This window comes from Amblyomma mixtum, chromosome 10, assembly GCF_055824585.1.
Source record: "Amblyomma mixtum isolate Tamu chromosome 10, ASM5582458v1, whole genome shotgun sequence".
NCBI classification, from domain to species: domain Eukaryota; kingdom Metazoa; phylum Arthropoda; class Arachnida; order Ixodida; family Ixodidae; genus Amblyomma; species Amblyomma mixtum.
In genome coordinates, this window is record NC_143021.1 from 87,462,961 (window position 1) to 87,485,180 (window position 22,220).

The window sequence follows — 22,220 nt, forward strand, 5'->3', positions numbered from 1 at the left end:
GGAAGTGCAAGCTCGCGCACATTCTTTTTGCATCCGCTCGAAAATCCTCCCGTCGGCGATTTGGGCTCTGCTCGGTGGTTTCCCTCCGTCGGTGGGCCATGGGACAAGACTTTGCAAGATCATCAGGGCTGAATGGCGAAGACAGGCTCGATTCTTCCGTGACTTGCTGCACGCAACCGCCTTCAGTGAAGGAGATTCAAGGGTAGGGCGCCATAGGTGGCGTGAGTATTCAAGCCTTCTTGTCCACTCCACTGAGGCCTACTGGCAACAGGCACTGGTCGCCCTTCGTCACCTGGTTCCCCCGAAGAAGACCAAGGAATCCAGTTACAAGATCCACACAATTGGTAAGGTGGATTTACCGGATGAAGTTAGCCGGACTTTGCGCTTTGGTCCCAAGTACGCTGTCGAGCCAAAGAAAGACGCTGCGGAACTACTGGCCTGTGTTCGTAAGGTGGCTAGGCGAGCGGACGCTGATGAGAAGGACGCTTGTGTGTCGCAAGGTGTCTGTGTGCTAGAGCGCTGTAAACTGGAGCGTCCTAAAGTTCGGTTTCAACGTTTGTCGACCCTCCTCAAAGACAACTCGTTATGTGTGCTCCCCGCCGACAAGGAAGGGGGTTTTGCTGTGCTTGGACACGATTTGTTTCGTGTTAAGGCGTCTGAGGCTGTACAGACTGTGTTCAAGCAGATGAAACGCGTACCGCTAACAAAGGTGAAGGCGCGGGCAAAAAAGCTCTGCGATAAGCTTAGCCTGACGAACGTTGTTAAGGGCATAGATAATAGCGACAAAGATACACTGGAGATGTTTTTCTCGGCTAAGACGCATAAGATAGAATGCCCATTTCGCGTCATTATCTCAGAGTCTGGTTCGTGGCAGAAGTGCGTTGCGGACTATCTGCAATCCAATTTGAAACTCCTCACTGTGATTGATCCTTTCCTAACCAAGGATTCCGCAGCCGTTATTGACTTCCTCAAAGCAAATGACCAGGAGAACATTGCAGCCTTTTCTGTAGACATAAAAGATTTGTTTTACTCGTTGCCCCATGAAGGGCTGCTGTCTTGCGTCGAGGATGCTATCGACAATAGCGGCGCTGTCGACTTTCAAAATGCTTGTGGCGTGAGCACGGATGGTTTTTTAGAGCTTTTATCTGTTTACCTTACTTCTACTTTTGTTACCTTTGACAACAACGTTTTCCTGCAAAAGCAAGGTGTTTGCATCGGATCCTGCATCGCACCGATTTTGAGTGACTTGTTTTTAGCTCGTTGTGACAAGGCTCTTTTTGAGCGTCTAACTGATCTAAAGATTTTAAAGATCTTTCGTTATGTGGATGACTTTTTAATTCTTTTTGACCTGTCTGTTTTTACTGACCCTCTTGTCGGACGTTCTAATCTTCTCGTTAGTAGTCACCCTATTGTCACGCGCATTTTAAATTCTTTTGTTGATTGTTTTTACCCGTTGACATTCACGTCTGAAATGCCTGATCATGACAGCATTAGGTTCTTAGACCTGCGGCTGCGGTTTCGAAAGGACCATGCCTGTTGGATGTACGAACCCAGAGCTAACAAGCCCCCTTTGCCGTACAGTTCAGCGCATTCTAAACTTGTCAAAAGAAATATCGTTCTTTCGTTCCTGTCCAATGCTCTTGACAAGTCATGCCGGCATACGTTCGAGGAGGGTTTAAACATGCAAGTTGCACGTTTGCAGGGCGCGGGCTATCCGACTCACGTGATAGCTTCGGTAGCTGAATGCTTGCATCGCAAAAGGAAGGAAGCTTCTCGCCTGAGTCATGAACAAAGAGCAGAGGACAGGAAAAAGAAAAAGGATAGAAGTGAGAAAGAAAAGTTGGCGGTGATACCTTACATGCATAAGGTATCACACAACCTCAAGAAGGTGGGTCAACGGTCTCATGTGAAGGTCGTGTTCACGGCTCCTGAGAGGCTGGGGAGATTGTGCAGAATGAGTTGCCCGATCAAAACGCGTAGACCCGACTGTAATATCAGACATAGGCAGTCCTACGTCCATTGTCGGCTGGGGGTAGTCTACAAGATCCCCTTGTCCTGCGGTAGATTCTACATCGGGCAAACGGGCAGATGCCTCAACGTACGCCTAAAAGAGCACGCGAAGAAAGTCAGAGGTGGTGTCGACGGGCATTTGGCTTTGCATTGTAAGACATGTGACTGCGACCCTCCTTGCCGTCCAATTTTTGAAGATACTGTGATCTTGTATCATCACTGCGACCAACTCACCAGGGAGATTGTTGAAGCGTCGAACATCGTGCGCTTTGGACCGGATTGTGTCAGCGAACCTTCCGTTAATTTGTCGAAAAAAGAGCTTGCATATCTGGCACGATAACCAGATGGCTGTCGAGGGGGTGTGTGTCTTTTTGATGTTATCTTCGATCCTGTTCTTTGTTGCCTATCTGGACATGTGTATATATGCTCCCGATTTTGCAATAAACCGTCTGTTGAAAGTTAGCGCTTGTCTGTGTCTCCTCGCTTGTCCCGTCTTCTCTTGTGCGCTATTTATTTCCCTTAAGTATGTCATACCAACATGCCCAAGCCTCGTCTCTTCCTCCCAATCTTGGGAGCTCTTGGTATGCTGTAAGTTAATGGAACGCTTGGAGCTTCTTTTCGCTACAGGAAATTGCGCTTTGAAAGAGCCTGAATAAGTAAATAAGCAAAAAAAGGCTCCAATTGCAACCAATCTTTCGTGGCGTAGCCCAAGCCCAGCGTACTTAAGAATGATTTCGCCAATTTCATTGCCAAGTGATGATCGCCGCGATGATGACTCGCCAACTTATACGGCTGAGCGTCAAGCCGCCATGCGATTTGCTGAAAGGAGGGCGACCGCTTCTTCAGCGCGAGACAGTGCAAGTTCCGCGGCACGCTTCACTTGCTTGAAAAGCAGCGCCCGCTTACTTTCCGCGACGCATAAGCAGTTCCTGGCGCATATCTCGCCACCGCCTCAAAACGCTGAACCCTGTGCTGGACATCGTTGCAAAGGTAAGCGGATGTCGTTGCTTGACCGGTGATTTGGGAGCGCTAAAATTGGTTCCTGGTTTATGGTTTAAGGGGTTTAACGTCCCAAAGCGACTAAGGCTATGAGAGACGCCGGAGTGGAGGGCTACGGAAATTTCGACCACTTGGGGTTCTTTAACGTGCACTGACATCGCACAGTACACGGGCCTCCAGAATTTCTCCTCCAAAGAAATTCAACCGCCGCGGCCGGAATCGAACCCGCGTCTTTAGGGCCAGCAGCCGAGCACCATAACCACTGAGCCACCGCGGCGGCGAAATTGGTTCCCTATCACGTGGTTCCCTTTGTATTTCGCGGGCTTTCTTTTAAGGCAAATAAATGAAGTTGTATAAGCGGTACTTGGTTACAAACACAGCAAATGGTCATTTTTCTATGGGACCTACAACTCCTGCATTGACAGTTTCTTCCTCAAGGCAATAATTAAAAAGTTATCTAATTTGTATCTGCTAATTAATTTTGTATAATGAAAAAATACAGCAGACTACGACACGCGACTTTAAAAAACCCTCAGTTGGTCTCACTAGGCTCCTCTTTTTTACAATCTTGGTTACATTTAGCTGGGACACCCTGTATATTGCAGTATATGGCGGCATATATGGTTTGCCATGGTCACATCTGGCCATGGCACTTTTTCTTCGCCGTTCGGGAGATACCGTTTTCTCCGGCTGCCCTTTGGCATTTCTTCCGCACCAGAGGTATTTCAACAGAGTATGAGCCAAGTCTTTGATGGACAGAGGGGACGACAGTGTCGACGCGATTTCGAGGCGTGCGGCTCCCTCGAAAGAGGGGAAAGAAGCAAAAAAACAGTTTCGTTGTCGTAAGTGCAACCGCTGGCACAAACCTAAGCAATGCCCAGCTTTTGGAAAGAAGTGTCGTTTGTGTCACAAGCTGAACCATTTCGCAAGTTGCTGCGCGTCAGCCGGGGTCAGTGAAGTGCGAGAACAGCAAAACGCGGACTTTGACATCCTAGAAGTCACCACGGCAAAGCGCGAGAGGGATTGGATGGTCAAGGCTCAAGTTCGTAACTATGCGATCCGTTTTAAAGTGGACACCTGATCGCAAGCAAGCTTGTTTCCTATGTCGATTTACCAAAAACTGCGGGGAGCAGAAGAACTGAAGCCGACTAATTCGATCCTGCGGGCGTATAACGGAGGCATCATAACGTGTTTTGGAACGTGTACGCTTGAAGTCCGTCTTGGGAACACTTCTGCCACAGTGAAGTTCTTTGTGGTGAAAAATGGGCGTCAAGCCATACTTGGGCTAGAAGCGAGTGAAGCTCTGGGGCTAGTCCAGCGTAGGGTATGTGCCGTAGACAAGACCGCAACTGATGACCTTCTGAAAAATTTCGGGCACATCTTCCAGGGCCTTGGTTGTTTGCAGCAGGCGTACAGCATGGTCCTGTCACCTGAAGCGATACCAGTAGTGCAACCAGCGCGACGAGTTCCGGTGGCGCTAGAAGAACCCCTTAAAAAAGAACTCGACAGAATGGTACGTGCTGGCATCATTGTGAGGGTGAACGAACCTACCGACTGGGTCAGCCCCCTAGTTTTGGCAAAGAAGAAAGATGGCACGCGTCCCACTCGGCTTGCCCAGAACGCCGGCAAGCGTCGTCCCTCCTGTGCCAAACTTCATTCCGCTGTGCTAGCGTCTCTGCTGCTCTGCACATTTCCTCTGCTTTTTTCAACGTCAGCTGGTTGTCCCGCAGCATCTTCTCACGTAGTCGAGGATTACACGTGCCAAATACAGTCTGGTCCCTTATCATCGATTCTTGCAGCGTGCCAAAGTTGCACTGTGCCGCTTGCTTTTTCAAGTCACGAACAAATTTTTCAAAAGGTTCTCCCTCCGCTTGCTTTCTTGAACGGAATACGTATCTTTCATGTACTTCATTGCTAACTTCGGCACAATAAGCATCAAACTTGCTCACCAAGGTGCTGTAGTTCGTCTTGTCTTCATTGTCGCCAAACTGGAAGTTGTTGAAGACGTCCAAAGCGTCGTCGCCAGCGATGCTCAACAGGAGTGCCGCCTTGGATGCATCCGATCTGGGCTGGTCCTTAGTCTCCGTCGCCTGCAGAAATAACTCGAATTTCTGCTTAAAACGCTTCCAGTTTTCTGTTACGTTACCAGTCAGCCGCAATGGCTCTGGTGTCTTCAGCAGGTCCATAGCACGCCGGACGCAGGGTCGATTTCCATAGGCCACAAAGGGCCACTTCTGACACCATGTAACCAGCCGGAGGGACGACGCTTGCCGGCGTTCTGGGCCAGCCGAGTGGGACGCGCGCCGGCGTTCTGGGCGAGCCGAGCGGGACGCGTGCCGGCGTTCTGGGCAAGCCGAGCGGGACGCGCGCCGGCGTTCTGGGCAAGCCGAGCGGGACGCTGTAACCAGCCGGAGGGACGACGCTTACAGCAGCATGGTCAGTGCAAGAATGAACCACTGTTTATTGAAGGCACAGCTTTTATAGGCACGCGCAAGAGCGCTGTACCTACTGCGCATTACTGTTGCGCATCGGCGCGATGCAATCACTGATGAGCGGCACTGATACGAACACGACACGTGTCCGTTACATCCTCCCTCGGGAAAGAACAAAATGAGACACTTCAATATAACAGTCACAGTTAGGGCACTTGATTAAAGTGTTCGTCATAGCGTAGCCTCTGTGGGGGCCGGGAGGTCCGAGTTGATCTTCTCACGGTGGGCGACGATGGGATGCTCGACGGAGAATTGTATCCACTTGCTGGTCGAGAAGATTCCTCACCGTTTGTAGCAGAGGCCACTCTAGAGGATTGTGCACCTGATTCAGCTGGTGTCGTAGGTTGCTGTGTACGGGGCTGAGAACCCGAACAGGTGTCGTCGTCGCTTTCACTGGTGTACTGCTCCGCCGTCCTAAGCAGATGCCGGCGGTTCCGCCGCAGCATACGTTGATGTTTGGTTTGTACCAAGTAGGATCTTGGAGCGCTTTCAGCAACGACCTTCGCATTACGCGACCAACCAGCAGCATCCTGAAGTCGCACCGTTGAGCCTCTGTGTAGTGCTGCCAAAGGCTGTCCAGCCCTGGCTTGGTGGCGTTTCCTTACTGTAGTACGAGTCACCCTGCCGAAGTCGGGAAGGTTAGAACGAAGTCGCCTTCGCTGAAGAAGCTCACCCGGAGAATGCCCATCTTCCAGCGGTGTAGAGCGATATGCAAGAAGACCAAGCCAGAAGTCCTCCCGGGCGTCGAGGGTCTTTTTCAGGATCCTCTTCACGATCTGCACTCCTTTTTCCGCCAAGCCGTTCGACTGCGGATAACGGGGGCTCGATGTTATATGATGAAAGTCATATGCTCTGGCAAACGTGGCAAATTCATGGCTCGAGAACTGGGGTCCGTTATCCGTGCATACTTCCACTGGTATACCATACCGGGCGAACATGGCGCTAAGGGCTGCGATCGTGGTTTCCGCAGTTGTGTTGTCGAGCGTGGCGACCTCGGGAAAATTTGAAAATGCATCATACGCAACCACGTACGACTTGCCCGCATAGGAAAAGATATCTACTCCAACCCTGTACCAAGCACATTTTGGAACGGGTCGCATTAGCAAGGGTTCTTCTGGCTGCCTGTACGCGTATTTTCTGCACGTTGCACAGCTTTCCACACGGGCAGTGATGTCGCCATTCAGACCAGGCCAAAAAATAATTTTCCTAGCCCTCTCCTTACATTTTTGCATCCCAAGGTGGCCCGCATGAATTCTTTCCAACATGATTCGTCGCATACTTTTCGGTATGACGACTTTAGTGCCTTTCAGCACTACTCCATTAACGACAGAGAGTTCGTGCGAAAATGGCTTGAGTTCACCTGTCACTGGCTGCCCGTCCACCAAGCATGCTATCACAGTCTGGAGGTAGCAGTCCCGTGCAGTTTCCAGCTGTAGCGACCGCAGCGTTTCGGAGGTGACCATGTAGCCCAAGGACTGGACGGCGTGAACCTCAACGTCGTGTGTTGTGCCACCTTTTTCTTCGCCCTGATCCTTTGTTGACCGTGACATGTCAGCGAGAACCAGATGTTTTCCTGGAATGTACTGCAAGACAAAGTCGTACTTTAGCAAACGCAAAAAGAATCGTTGCACTCGTGGTGGCATGTCAGCAATTTCTTTCCGTGCTATCGCTACCAGCGGTTTGTGGTCCGTTTCGATAAGCACGTTTCTACCGTACACGAACTCGTGAAACCTTTCGCAGCCAAAACATATCCCAAGTGCTTCTTTCTCAATTTGGGCATAATTCTTCTCGGCTTGCGTTAAAACACGAGATGCGTATGCTACGGGCCTCCACTCACCACTGTAGTCTTGCAGTAATGCTGCACCAACGCCGTTTTTTGATGCGTCACAGGTAATCTTGGTTTTTCGCTGCGGATCAAAGATTGCGAGAAGGGGGGCGGTGGTCAGGATTTGTGTTAGTTTTTTCCACTCCTGCGCATGGTTTTCCGTCCATTGAAATTCTGAGCGTGTCTTGATAAGCTCGCGTAGAAGCGTTGTTCGCTCGGACAGGCGTGGCACAAACTTACTAAAGTAATTGAGTACGCCCAGCATTCGCTGAACGTCACTTTTGGACGTTGGTGTTGGTATATTCACCAAGTTTTTGATCAGCTTAGGGTCAGGAGATATGCCCGTTCGGCCTATGATATCGCCAAGGAATCTGACTTCTTTCACCCTAAACTTGCACTTCTGGATGTTGAAAGTCAAGCCGGCTTTCTCGGCGGCTTTTAGCGCTGCTACCAACCGCTCATCGTGTTCTTGTCTACTGGAACCCCATACTAAAATATCATCAACATATACCAGTACGCCGGGTAGGCCATCAAAGACTTGGCTCATACTCTGTTGAAATACCTCTGGTGCGGAAGAAATGCCAAAGGGCAGCCGGAGAAAACGGTATCTCCCGAACGGCGAAGAAAAAGTGCAGATCCTCGAAGTCCGCTCATCAAGCGGTATCTGATGATAGCCCGAATTTGCATCAAGGCAGCTGAAGTACTGGGCATTTGTTAAACGCGCTTCCAAATCTTCTCGCCTAGGAAGCGGAAAATGCTGCCTTTTTATGTACTTGTTTATAGCCCTGGGATCCATACACACCCTTAGCGTGCCATCTTTCTTCTTTGCCAAAACTAGGGGGCTGACCCAGTCGGTAGGTTCGTTCACCCTCACAATGATGCCAGCACGTACCATTCTGTCGAGTTCTTTTTTAAGGGGTTCTTCTAGCGCCACCGGAACTCGTCGCGCTGGTTGCACTACTGGTATCGCTTCAGGTGACAGGACCATGCTGTACGCCTGCTGCAAACAACCAAGGCCCTGGAAGATGTGCCCGAAATTTTTCAGAAGGTCATCAGTTGCGGTCTTGTCTACGGCACATACCCTACGCTGGACTAGCCCCAGAGCTTCACTCGCTTCTAGCCCAAGTATGGCTTGACGCCCATTTTTCACCACAAAGAACTTCACTGTGGCAGAAGTGTTCCCAAGACGGACTTCAAGCGTACACGTTCCAAAACACGTTATGATGCCTCCGTTATACGCCCGCAGGATCGAATTAGTCGGCTTCAGTTCTTCTGCTCCCCGCAGTTTTTGGTAAATCGACATAGGAAACAAGCTTGCTTGCGATCCGGTGTCCACTTTAAAACGGATCGCACAGTTACGAACTTGAGCCTTGACCATCCAATCCCTCTCGCGCTTTGCCGTGGTGACTTCTAGGATGTCAAAGTCCGCGTCTTGCTGTTCTCGCACTTCACTGACCCCGGCTGACGCGCAGCAACTTGCGAAATGGTTCAGCTTGTGACACAAACGACACTTCTTTCCAAAAGCTGGGCATTGCTTAGGTTTGTGCCAGCGGTTGCACTTACGACAACGAAACTGTTTTTTTGCTTCTTTCCCCTCTTTCGAGGGAGCCGCGCGCCTCGAAATCGCGTCGACACTGTCGTCCCCTCTGTGCCAAACTTCATTCCGCTGTGCTAGCGTCTCTGCTGCTCTGCACATTTCCTCTGCTTTTTTCAACGTCAGCTGGTTGTCCCGCAGCATCTCCTCACGTAGTCGAGGATTACACGTGTCAAATACAATCTGGTCCCTTATCATCGATTCTTGCAGCGTGCCAAAGTTGCACTGTGCCGCTTGCTTTTTCAAGTCACGAACAAATTTTTCAAAAGGTTCTCCCTCCGCTTGCTTTCTTGAACGGAATACGTATCTTTCATGTACTTCATTGCTAACTTCGGCACAATAAGCATCAAACTTGCTCACCAAGGTGCTGTAGTTCGTCTTGTCTTCATTGTCGCCAAACTGGAAGTTGTTGAAGACGTCCAAAGCGTCGTCGCCAGCGATGCTCAACAGGAGTGCCGCCTTGGATGCATCCGATCTGGGCTGGTCCTTAGTCTCCGTCGCCTGCAGAAATAACTCGAATTTCTGCTTAAAACGCTTCCAGTTTTCTGTTACGTTACCAGTCAGCCGCAATGGCTCTGGTGTCTTCAGCAGGTCCATAGCACGCCGGACGCAGGGTTGACTTCCATAGGCCTCAAAGGGCCACTTCTGACACCAAGTAACCAGCCGGAGGGACGACGCTTGCCGGCGTTCTGGGCGAGCCGAGTGGGACGCGCGCCAGCGTTCTGGGCAAGCCGAGCGGGACGCGCGCCGGCGTTCTGGGCGAGCCGAGCGGGACGCGTGCCGGCGTTCTGGGCGAGCCGAGCGGGACGCTGTAACCAGCCGGAGGGACGACGCTTACAGCAGCATGGTCAGTGCAAGAATGAACCACTGTTTATTGAAGGCACAGCTTTTATAGGCACGCGCAAGAGCGCTGTACCTACTGCGCATTACTGTTGCGCATCAGCGCGATGCAATCACTGATGCGCGGCACTGATACGAACACGACACGTGTCCGTTACAGTATTTACGATCATATATGGACCTATATAACTGTATATGATCCCATATATGAGTATATACAGCCATATATAAAATATATCTGGCCCATATCTGCCATTTTCGTAAGGGGTGGGTTTCACGCGTCTGCTGTTTTAACAAGCCTATTGCACAGGTCTGCAAGTTGGCGGCTTGCACTCGTGGATATTTCTTCGTGGCCCAAAACAGTTATTCTCGAAGTACCGCTGATTCTGTGCATAGCAGATGCTGTAAAGTGGGCTTATCTTAGCAAGAAAACTTTAAATGTTTGTGTCATAGGTGTCTCCACAAACTGTTGCCAAGCCTTGACCGAGCTGTCAAAAGTTGGAGCTCCAAATATGGAACGTCAGGGGCTCTGTCGTGACCTGACTAAAGCAACATGAACTGGCCGTGAGAGGATATTCTTAGTTGAGAGCTACAGCATTAAAACTCAGCATTGCTAAAGCCGTGCAGCACTGCGGAAACGAGCTAGTTCCCGTTTACAGGGCTTTGTACAAGTTGTTCCTACTCAAGAGCACCTCACAGTTACCCAGCTTCCTAGCTTCAGTATACCTATGTATAGTTTGCTGCCATGATTGTTGAGCTGGTTGCTGATGGCCAATCAGGCGACGAACTAGCCAATCACAAACTGTTGTCCTTTGGATTCTTCCAGTCTGTGAAGAGCTTGGTGCGTTGAGCCTATAATTCATAAACACCATTTCTTGTTCCCAGAGGACTGCATGGTTTTAATGAGACAAAGTATAGAGTGTTATAAACTGTTCATCGTGGGAGGGAACAGCGCGAACAAGACGACAGACGAAGCAAAAGGAAACAAAGACGAGCGTTGACTCGAAACTGAATTTTTTATTGAAAAAAGAAAACATATATACATCATAATCACGTGAACAAACAGAGCAACGAGCATTGGTCTAGCGGAATCAAGATCACCAAACGCACAATATGCCACGCGGTGAACTCAGAACAAAGGCACCCCTGAGAACCGAAATGAAGCGAGTCACGAATTATCTAAAAGCGATACTTCTTTGTCAACTAATGCCAAAGAAGGCTGGCTGATACACTGTGATTATTTCTTCCTTATACGCTTCCATAATCTCCCTGGTCAATTTATCCCGGTGTCTAAACAAAATTTTAGTTTTTGTGACCAAAGAGCGGCACTTTTTCTGTTTCTTTTTATCATTTTCCTTCCCACAATCGCGGCAGTGATCTTTGAGATGAGAGTATCTGGTGTCTGATAGTGAGTTAAGGTGTTCCCTCAGGCGAACGTTAATACAGGGACCTGTCTGACCAATGTAGACTTTTTTGCACGAGAGTGGAAGTTCATAGACTACAGAGCATGCGCATTCCACCAACGATGACCTGTGAGTAACACGGCATTTGAACGGACTCACTCCTAATACATTTTCACTACGGTTCCTAACGGCCCGGCAAAGGCCGCTCAACTTCCAAGGTGCCGAAAAAACAACTTCGACTTCAAACCTACCAGCTACATTTTTCAGGTTATGGGCTACTTTGTGAATGTAGGGGATGACCGCCCTTTTCTTACATGCCTTGTCCCTCTTTGACTTCACGAAATCCGTCCTCACCAGCCGCACCAACTTTTCGCACTTGCCGAAATAACCGAATCAGGGTACCCTACGGTTTTCAGCCTGCTGACATGTAACAATACACTCTCCGATCCGGTGAAAACAAGAATTCTATAAGCTCGAGCGGAGGGCATACACAGCTATTCCATTTTTTACATTTTTTGAATGTCCGGAAGAATAGTGCAAAACCTGTTTCTGGGATCTTGGGGAGTAAAGCCAACAAACATGATCGTTCTTGAAAAACAACTTAATACTAAGAAACAGGAGAGAATCCTTCAAGGGCACTTGAGAGGTAAACGACAGACCATCTGCGCACTCCCGAAACAACTTCAAAATGTCTACCATCGTCCTATTGAAGTTGTCTCTTTTAGTCAGTACCAAAAAATCATCCACATATCTGAAAATCTTCACCACCATTCCGTCACTGTGTCTACTAATTTGTTTATCAATCCCACCTAAGAAAATATTGCTCAAAACAGGCGCTACCCTCGACCAGATACAGATCCCCTTTTTTGGCACATAGACGCCGCCTTGCCAGCCTACATGAGTTGACTTTAAATAAAACGATAACAGTTCAAGAAAGGTGTCAAGAGAAACCCCGCACTGACCTATAAAGCCTACTTCATCACTGTCATCAATGATGGACTTTTTTACTGCTTTCATAATCCCATTGTGAGGAAGTGAAAAAATTCAGGGGGCACTTTGACTGTCTAAAGTGCGTAGAGGCGAAAGCGTTTTCCGCACCACTTCAGTGCTTCTGTGGCACTGGTGGCGTCACATGTAATTGAGTACTAATTGCTAAGTGATGACAAATCACTAATTAATGGTTAATTACTGATTAATGCCTGAATACTAATTAACTGCTAATAAAGCTTAAGCTTCGCCTTTAGGAGTGGAACGCGACAGCGTGTTGTAGCGCTGCCAGGGAGTCCACGGAACGCCACCACCCGTTCGGCGCGATGCCTTGCCGTTTCAACGCAACGGTTTTTGAGGAAAGGAAATGGCGCAGTAAATCTCTGTCATCTCGGTGGACACCTGAACCGCACCGTAGAGGAACGGAGGAAGTGGGAGTGAAAGAAGAAAGACGAAGATGGCCCGTAATGAAGAAAATGACAATTGTATTTGAGGAAAGAAAATTACGCAGTAACTGTCTCACCTATCTCGGTGGACACCCGTCAAATTGCAGGAGGGGGGGGGGGGTGCACTTTTTTGACCTAAAGTGTGGTCACTGATGTGTGGTTAAGATGTTAAGCTTCGCCTCTAAGAGTGGAACGCGAGAGCGTCTTGCAACGCTACCAGGGAGTCCATAGAACGCCATCGCCCATTCGGTTATACGCCTCGCTCGTCGGTAAATTGGTTTTTGAGGAAAGGAAATGTATTTCTCTCTCATATCTCGGTGGACACCTAAACCTCGCCGGAAGTGAAGGGAGGAGGATGGCAGTGAGCGAAGACACCGTATTCACTAGACGTGCCTTTGTTCATTCCGGACCATCGAGCTGGCATGGCGGAGTGGATAGCATGCTCGTCTCGCACTCCGAAGACCGGGGTTCGATTCCCGAGCTCGACCAATTTCTTACTAGGTTTTATTTATTTATATGGCCTGACTAGAGAAGTTAATTAGGCTAATTGGGTAATTAAGCAATTAACTAAGCTCAGTCCCACTTACTTGGAGCATCACTATATGGTCCCTTCAATTGGTTGCATGGTTACTAGCCAAAGTACAATGGCCCCGTTTGAAATTGGCGCACTGTGACGTCACGACCGTTTCGACCAACTGAAAAGCGTGACATTCTCTGTCGACAACTGCTGCTTACAACGATGAGACATTAAAGGCTTTCGCCTTAATAGTGAAGATCTTCAATGTCAATACTGAAGCCTGTACAACAACCTGGGTTGTTATGCTTTAGGAAAAGGGTTACGTTGTCTGTATTACTAACCAGGAAAGGATCATCCACAACTAGATACGAAAGGTGCTATTGTAGATAACTAGATACACACTGCTGCCAAGTGCCAGTTTCCGAAATGATAGCTCTGAAAGGAATGTTAACTTTATGAGTCTCGGCGGAGAAAAACAGATCTAACTTATCGCTATGTGCTTTTCTAACAGCCGCCGCCAGCGGTACAAGATTACATTGGTTCAGTAATGAAACGGCCTGTTCCTTAACACTCTGCGAATCTACATCGACACGACTAAAGCAGTTACTTACAGCCTGTGAAGCCTTTTCAGCAAAAATGCCCTCGGGTATAACAACAAAATGACCTTCTTTATAAGACAAAACAAGCCGCAAATCGTTGCACTCGAAAAAATCCACTAAGGACCGTAAGTCCTTAAGTCGTCGAGGCGCCCCTGGGGACGCAACCAAGGCGTTGACGCTCTCTTCAAGGAATCTCGGGCGCACCCCTTCAACGACTTCCCTGGAAACGGTTTTGACAGGGCCAACCTTTCCACCGGTTACATTAGCGGTTCGTTGGCGTACTTTGGTCCGCGCTCAAGGGTCTTCAGATGTTTCGCCTGAACATCTTAACTCACTATCAGACACCAGATACTCTCATCTCAAAGATCACTGCCGCGATTGTGGGAAGGAAAATGATAAAAAGATACAGAAAAAGTGCCGCTCTTTGGTCACAAAAACTAAAATTTTGTTTAGACACCGGGATAAATTGACCAGGGAGATTATGGAAGCGTATAAGGAAGAAATAATCACAGTGTATCAGCCAGCCTTCTTTGGCATTAGTTGACAAAGAAGTATCGCTTTTAGATAATTCGTGACTCGCTTCATTTCGGTTCTCAGGGGTGCCTTTGTTCTGAGTTCACCGCGTGGCATATTGGGCGTTTGGTGATCTTGATTCCGCTAGACTAATGCTCATTGCTCTGTTTGTTCACGTGATTATGATGTATATATGTTTTTTTTTTCAATAAAAAATTCAGTTTCGAGTCAGCGCTCGTCTTTGTGTCCTTTTGCTTCGTCTGTCGTCTTGTTCGCGCTGTTCCCTCCCACGATGTATTATTACAAACTCGCCCAGCTATCCATCCTTCTTCTTTATAAACTGTTGCCTATCGATCAATCCATATCAGTGCATTAAGCTCGAGCTTGTACTGCGTAAAATGTGCAATGCTGTGTTAGCTACAGAAATCTGCCAGTAGCTGGTCAGACTGACTCCTAAAAAACATCTTGCCACCTCCTGGGTGAATCTTGGAACGTTTCAACGTGACCCAAAGTGATTTTTGCACAAATTTGTAATCGGTGGCTTACACAACTCTTCTCTTAAGCTCCGATTTTGTTAGCTTTACTCATATACGTAAATGTTCATTTCCATTGCCGCGCTCAGGTAAAAGTTTTCATCTTGCTAACATCCCATCTTGTTCCTCGGGAACCTCCGCTGTCTGATCTCCCTTTAGTATGCACCCGTGAAATATGCGTATTCTGGATAGTCATTGTACAAGATTTTTTTTGTGCTGTGTGGTTGCTCCATGCGTGTGTGTTGTTGTCGAGGGTTTTTCCCAAGGTGTGATGCATGTGCTTCCAGTGTCGAGAAACGTATGTGCGTGTTCCGTCGTCGCATGCCTTTTAGCATGTGATCACTGCCTGTCCATTATCGCAAGCGCCAATGGGTAAATTATTTGACAAGGGTCAGCGGTGGTACCAAGCGTACTAGTCACCCTGCTGCCTGTGGGTGACCTTGGTGAGAGTATAACAAAAACACTTTACAGAATGACTTCCCCTTTTTATTTTTCCTTTTCTGCAGCTTTTATTCAATCTAAACACATCTAGAAACATCTGAAAGGCAGTTTGAGAACTGATGTTATGTACATCGAAGTCAACTTTCATGGAGGCACACTTGAATCAACGCCGATTCATTTTCAACTGCATTTGAACTGTTGGCACTATTCGTGCTTGCTTTGTATTCATTTTTTGGTACAGTTATAATGTGGGGTGAAAACACAGTTTATTGTGGGAGGAAGAAGGTAGTAGGGCCTCCTACTTTTGCTCTAAGTGGTCTAAGAATAGTGTGACGAAAAAAGGAGATAGTCTGAACACGTAGAAAATGGGGTCGTTGAGATGTCTAATACGCACACAAAAAATGGAACAAACAAATGCAAGTGAGCACAAAAGTAGGACTAGAGTGCAGTCACAGCAGTGAAGCTGTTTTCCTACATGATTATCTAAGTTCTGGAAAGTAAAACTGTGGCAATGAACTCGCCTAGTAAATACACTGTGCTGTACCATTTGCCCACACAGTTCTGTTATAATGGAGCTGATATGACTTGCTTGCGCAGTAATTGACGGAGCTCAAAAACATCAAAGGATAGCCTTGTTATCATGAAGAGCATCTAATCAGACAGGGTTTTCTTGTAGCACTGTCTTCACATCATGTAAATTCAGAAAACTCGTTCTGTGCCAGCCAAGACCTACAAAAGACTAGCTAATCATCATGTGTGGCACATTTTTTTCTTTTCTCAGCATACCTTAGATATATCTAAGGTAGTGCACTAACATCAGCTGGAGCAGTTGACTTTTCCTACCAAGAGTCATGGAAGTAGCATTATGTTATTAGTACTACCCCTCCAAGTTGCTGAAATGTATTTCAGAAAGGTTTTTAATTTCTGACATCAGCTGACACACTAGTGTAAAAAGGTCATGCACTTACAAGGTTGACAAGCTATGTGGTAGGCTTAAATGGCTTTACATGATGCAAGACATACATGCCTTCACAGTGTCCACTTATGCCCCTAAGCTTCCCTGCAGTTTCTGGCTAATCAAATAATGCAAAAAAGCAACGACCCAGCCAAAAGTACTGTTCCTGTAGCAACTTGAATGGCAGTGTGTTAGACTGTTTTGTGTAGACCTTATTCTACTACCTTATGATTCAGCTAATGTGCACTGTGATTGCAGGCAGTATGGTACTTTGCTGGTTTCACCTAGAATTTAACTAAAGATTTTAGTGTGGGGGAACCAACTGTAGTGAAATCAACCAATAAGTGTTCAATTATCCAAGCAATGCAATAGTTCTGAAGCTGAACTAACTTGAAAAAACTGGCACCTGAACGAGATCTTATGATGAAGTTGCCTAGCCTAGGATTTACAGCTAATCACTAATATTGGCATATCACAGCGTATTTGTTGCTGTAACGGTAAAATTAAGCAGCGTTTGCCCAGGCATACACTGTCAAGAGCGTTCTACTTGGATCTCTTGCCAGTGCTATTGCGCGGTGTGTTCTTGAGAAGGGCCATGTTGTACGTGTCCTTCGGCCTTTGGGGGCAGTAGGAGCGCGTGTGGCTGTTGTCACCAGTAGCACCGCAGATCTCGTAGTGATGCTCACGCGGGATGGGGCCCAGCACGGCGTTGGTCAGTGGGTCACGTAGCACGTGAGTGCCGGCGAAAGCGCGTGTCTCGCTCAGGCCCTGCTCTTGTTGCTTTTGGCCACCACGGTTCTGCTCGCCAGGCCTCTGGTCACCATGCTTCTTGAGCTGCTGTCGTCTTGGCAAAGTAGCCTTATGGTTGCCACTCCCAATAGGTTTCGGCAAATATGTTGCTTGTTCTGGGGAACTGCCCTTTGCGCCCATCTCGACCGTGTGCTGCTCACCTGCAATGTATCAATGATTCAGGTAAAGAATGGCGTCTATATATCGGTCATGAATATTACAAATCAGTCATTCAGAATGGCGTGCTTTTTATTTGAGGTTTTCCCATGTTTTTTTTAGTGTGGTGTCAGCAGTGTCATTTAAATAGTTCATTCTTGAGGTGTTGATGGGAAGCTGATTCAGATGGGCATTGTACACACTACACATTACACACTGAAAAGGTTATGTCTCTAACAGTCAGAACATCTAACAGCGTCAGAAGTGAGGTGTACTGCCAGACCTGTATCTGGGACTTTGCTCGACTGAACGCAACCGTGATGTCAGAGATCAGGTGACCGCCCCTGCACATAGCCAGGTGCTACCAATGTTACCACCTTCATCTTGGGGGCGGGGTGCACACTCTCGGGTGGTCATGTGACGGACCTCTGGAAACACCCTGCACCACCCAAGCCTCGTGCTTCAAGCAACCATTGTCCATTGCCATCGGGTGGGACGCACAGTCGTAAGGCGCCGCGAAAACACTTTGAAGCACCTCTCGAATGCTGCACATTGCCGCTAGGAGAGAGCCCGTAAACATGCCGTAGGTTGAGCCTCGACCGGCTTTAGTGCAACTGAACACGGAGCACACACCAGATAGCAGCGAGCATAGAATAATGTTATAAAATTATGTCAAAATTAACAATGTTATACCTTGCATCGTAAACATCAAATTATACAAAATGGTGATGATGTGTTCAAAAATGTTATTTTAATGTTAAAACATAACTATAAAAACACCAGAGGGCACGTCCCCAAAATGCTTGAACTTATATCAACATATTTCAGTCTTTATTGAACAGGATCATATCGAAAGCGAGCAACACAGTTTCCGCCGAGGCCTGTCAACTGTAAAGCAACTCTTAGAAACAGTCCATGACCTTGCTTCCTGGACTTTGTAAAAGCCTTTGATCACATATTCCAAAAAAATCTATTTCCTAAAGGCAATCTTTAAAGAATTATAAACGCCAATTGTTAGTTGCTTTTTTCTTCGTTCAAATGATGCATTAAAATTTACATAATTCACGACATGGTGTTCACTAAGGACTGCTAAATATTTTATGATTGAATTTTTTCTTGGTGCTGTTTTGGCTTCATCAACAAAACAATGTATATGACATATAGCTGATGTGTAGTTCACGTGAGACGCGAAAAGAACTGCAATATAATCGTTTATGCGTGGTTTTATTTCACTACAACTCTAGGCAGCCTGCTTCAATAGCTGGAATGACAGCAAACAATGCATCTGTAGTTATACTGCTGCGGTTTTGCATGCCTCATGCGACATAAACATCAACTACACATTACAGCTGTGATTCGATTGATTAAATCGAAACAGCAGCAAGAATAAATTCAATTGTACATTATTTAGCGGTCGTAGGCAAATAGAACTGGGTGCTCCATGTATATCAATGTCTGATGCATAATTTGAAAGAAGAAAACATGCAAACAGAACTTTTATGTTTACACTCCTTTAAAATGACTCCATATTTGCATGGATTAAAGCATAACTTTTATAGATACCATACCATTAACATCAACAATGTGCATTCAAGATTTACTCCAGTAGAATCGGGTACAGGGTTGAGTCCTGGGTCCGGTCCTCTTTCTGGTTATCATTAATGACATCACTGCTGACATACCTCTAAAAATGTGGTTTTTTGCAGGTTATTGTACAGTCTTCCACAAAATATCTACTTTAGATCACTGAGCAACATTAGAAACGTCACTCACTAAAATACAAACTTGGTGTTTTATGAGGCAAATGACCATCAATGCAAAAAAAAAAACAAATGTTGCATTGACTAACTCAGAACAGTCCCTAAGCTTCAGATATCTAGTCGCAGCACCAAGAATTAAGTTCCAGTGGTCATCTTAGTTGCAATCAGCATATAGATAATATTGAAAATTAAGCAATCCTGATGCCTGGATATCTTTGAAGAACCCTGGGAAAGTCCCTGCACAAATTAATATTGTTACCATAAAAAACGTACATTAGATCAGTATTAGAATATGCTACCATTGTATGGGGCACTTTTAAGCTGAAGGACATAGCGTAACTAGCAAATGTTCAGCACAAATCTGTAAGGTTTATTTGCAACTGTGAAGGCTTGTAGGAGTCCCCAACCTGTCTTTTGCAGTCTGCTAACTTGGAAAAAATGGAAACAAGTCGATACCGTGAGGGAATAAAATTTTTATTTGCGGTACAATAATAAAACAGGCATAGACAGAAGCTTGTACATTCAATGTACAATAGTGCATATGACCTGATCATTCCACAGCAGGAAGGTTAGAGATTTTTTATGTAAAACCAACGTGCTCAAGAACCCCTTTGTTTTCCCTGGATGGCACATTACTAGAATGCGCTAGACGTCAATGCTACTGAATGTTCCATTCATGCATGCACTTCTAAATCAGTCGTCTTTGTAATCTCTTGTGTACCTGCTGATGTGCTTTGTAATCACTTTCTCTGCAGGTTTTAGTATCAAACAACTATTTTTTCGCTTATGCGTTATCTATAGGATAGCTCTGCATATTGAAATGTGCATGGTTTTCGAGGCTGGTTCTTTCCTTATTATAGCTTCTTTGTCTTCAGATACCTATTGCTCCATAATCTATACTCCCACTATAAATATTGGTGCTCTTCAAGCTGTGCTTGATGCCCTATTTTTGTTAGATCAATGATCCTGCAGTAGTTATCCTGCAGTACATTTATGTCAAAAATAACGTTTATCTTTTGTATGACGTGTTCACCTGCTTCTGCTTAAGATAAACTTACATACTTGCCAGTTCTTATGAATTTTCAGTAAAATGCAAAAATTTGGACCCACATGATAATTTTACGAATATTGCCTCATATTTTGTGCAAATTAAACACAATTTGCAAAGATCGCTTGAAATTCTGTAAAAAAAAACACTGTTGCCGGCGGTACCTTGCGCCGCCGTGAGAGAGGAATATATACCATCTGCGAAATTAGCAGCTAAAGCATTGTACAGTAAGACATCGTTAATTCGGCCCAACTGTATAAACGCTTATTAATGCGAAATAAATTTCTAGGCTATGTCGGCGGGGTCGTGCACACAGCATGTGTGACGTTCTAATGCAGAAGAGGTAGCGTCAAACGAATGGTTGTGATCGATAGAGGACGGTGTGAGGATGCTGCTCAAAAGAGATTGTCGATAGGATGATTAGTTAATTATTTGATGCAAAAATGTCGAAATAGAGCGGACGTCGATACAGAGAGCGGACGGGAAAACAGCCGTGGACAGAAAAATAGTGGAAAAGCTGGCAAAGGAGTGAAAATAAAGTCTGAAATGAAATGAAATGTGTTTGATGAGTGATAAATACGTGAGAAAAGTTTCATTGAACAGATAAATTAGTTAATTAATTATCCACAAGAACCACTGGACGGTTGACTAGGCTGTACGGAGATATAGCAAGTGTATGGGAATGGAGGCGCTGCGATGGCGTAGAGGTAGAGCATCAGCCTCGCGTGCAAGAGGACCGGGGTTTGAATCCCGGTGCCACGCAATTCTCCACCGGATAAAAAAAAACTCCGCGTATCGATGGAATTGCATAACCAGGCTTGGAGTGCGGCCTGATTTCGGTGACCAGAACCGACAACGCACTTCCTCATCAGAACAGGATTTGGCCACCCTGGTGTAGTACTTGGCCACAACCTTCTATGAACAAACCAATTAACCCTCGGCCCTCAGTCCCCAGCGGCTGCGGAGCAACTGACCAAGGCGGCGGTCAGATCTGTGACGCAGCGGAGGGTGCTAAGAATCTCTGGCTCCGGACAGGCCGCCATTGGAAACTGAACCTGGCAACGTTAAACGCAAGAACCTTATCAAGTGAGGCTAGCTTAGCAGTGCTGCTAGAGGAATTAGCCGGTATTAAACGGGATGTCATAGGGCTTAGTGAGGTTAGGAGGACAGATGAGGCGTATAGAGTACTAAAGGGCGGGCATGTACTGTGCTATCGTGGATTAGCAGATAGGCGAGAACTAGGTGTGGGATTTCTCATAAATCAGGATATAGCTGGCAACATCCAGGAGTTTTACAGTATTAACGAGAGAGTGGCAGCTATTGTAATTAGGCTTAATAAGAGGTACAAGCTGGAGGTGGTGCAGGCCTACGCGCCTACATCAAGCCATGATGACCAGATAGTTGAAAGCTTCTATGAGGATGTGGAATCGGCAATGACCAAAGTAAAATCACAGTACACTGTACTGATGAGCGACTTTAATGCAAAGGTAGGTAAAAAGCAGGCTGGAGACAAGGCGGTAGGTGACTATGGCATAGGTTCTAGGAACAGTAGGGGAGAGTTATTAGTAGAGTTCGCAGATAGAAATAATTTACGGATTATGAATACCTTCTTCCGCAAACGAGCAAACAGGAAGTGGACGTGGAAGAGCCCCAATGGTGAGAATAAAAATGAAATAGACTTTATACTGTGTGCACACCCTGGCATCGTAGAGGATGTGGATGTCCTCGGTAAGGTCCGTTGCAGCGACCACAGAATGGTAAGGTCTCGTATTAGCTTAGATTTGAAGAGGAAACGGAGGAAACTGGTGAAGCGAAAGGCTATTAACGAGTTAGCATAAAAGGGACAGTGAGGAGAGAACTATTAATATTTTTTTATAGCAAAATCCGATAGTTCGGCATGTCATGGCTTTGTTGCCACTTGGCCGGCAGCGAGAAATGCATTTATTTCTAAGAAATTTGGATTCGAAGTTGAAAGAGTTTTTCCCGCCGCTCTGATTCAAACTTGGGATTCTCCTATGACGACAGAGGACTAAGTGACGTGAAATATGACGTGAACATGACGTGACGCAGACTCCGTGATTTCTGGCAGCCAGCAGTGCGGCCTAGCAGCAGCCGAAAAGAAAGCTAGCGCCGGCCGCACGTTGAAGGCATCTATCGGCTATTGCGGCCGTCGCTACAGTCGCTTCGCTTACGTTTGCACCGGCTTTTTGCCAGCGTTACGATGGATCTCGTTCTCGAAGTCGTCAACGAAGTTCTCGCAAATAGACACGTTTAGCATACCGTGTACCTTGTTACCGCTAGCGGAATACCGGG

At 46.7% G+C, this 22,220-nt stretch overlaps 1 protein-coding gene across 1 annotated transcript; it reads right to left on the minus strand.

The window, feature by feature from the left end:
• Positions 1-229: 229 nt before the first annotated feature.
• On the minus strand, positions 230-17,586 carry LOC149326377 (uncharacterized). Its single transcript, XM_089564555.1, is given in 4 exon segments — positions 230-292; positions 10,039-10,162; positions 16,702-17,104; positions 17,526-17,586. Coding segments are annotated over 4 exon segments (651 nt in total).
• Between the last annotated feature and the right edge of the window lie 4,634 nt (positions 17,587-22,220).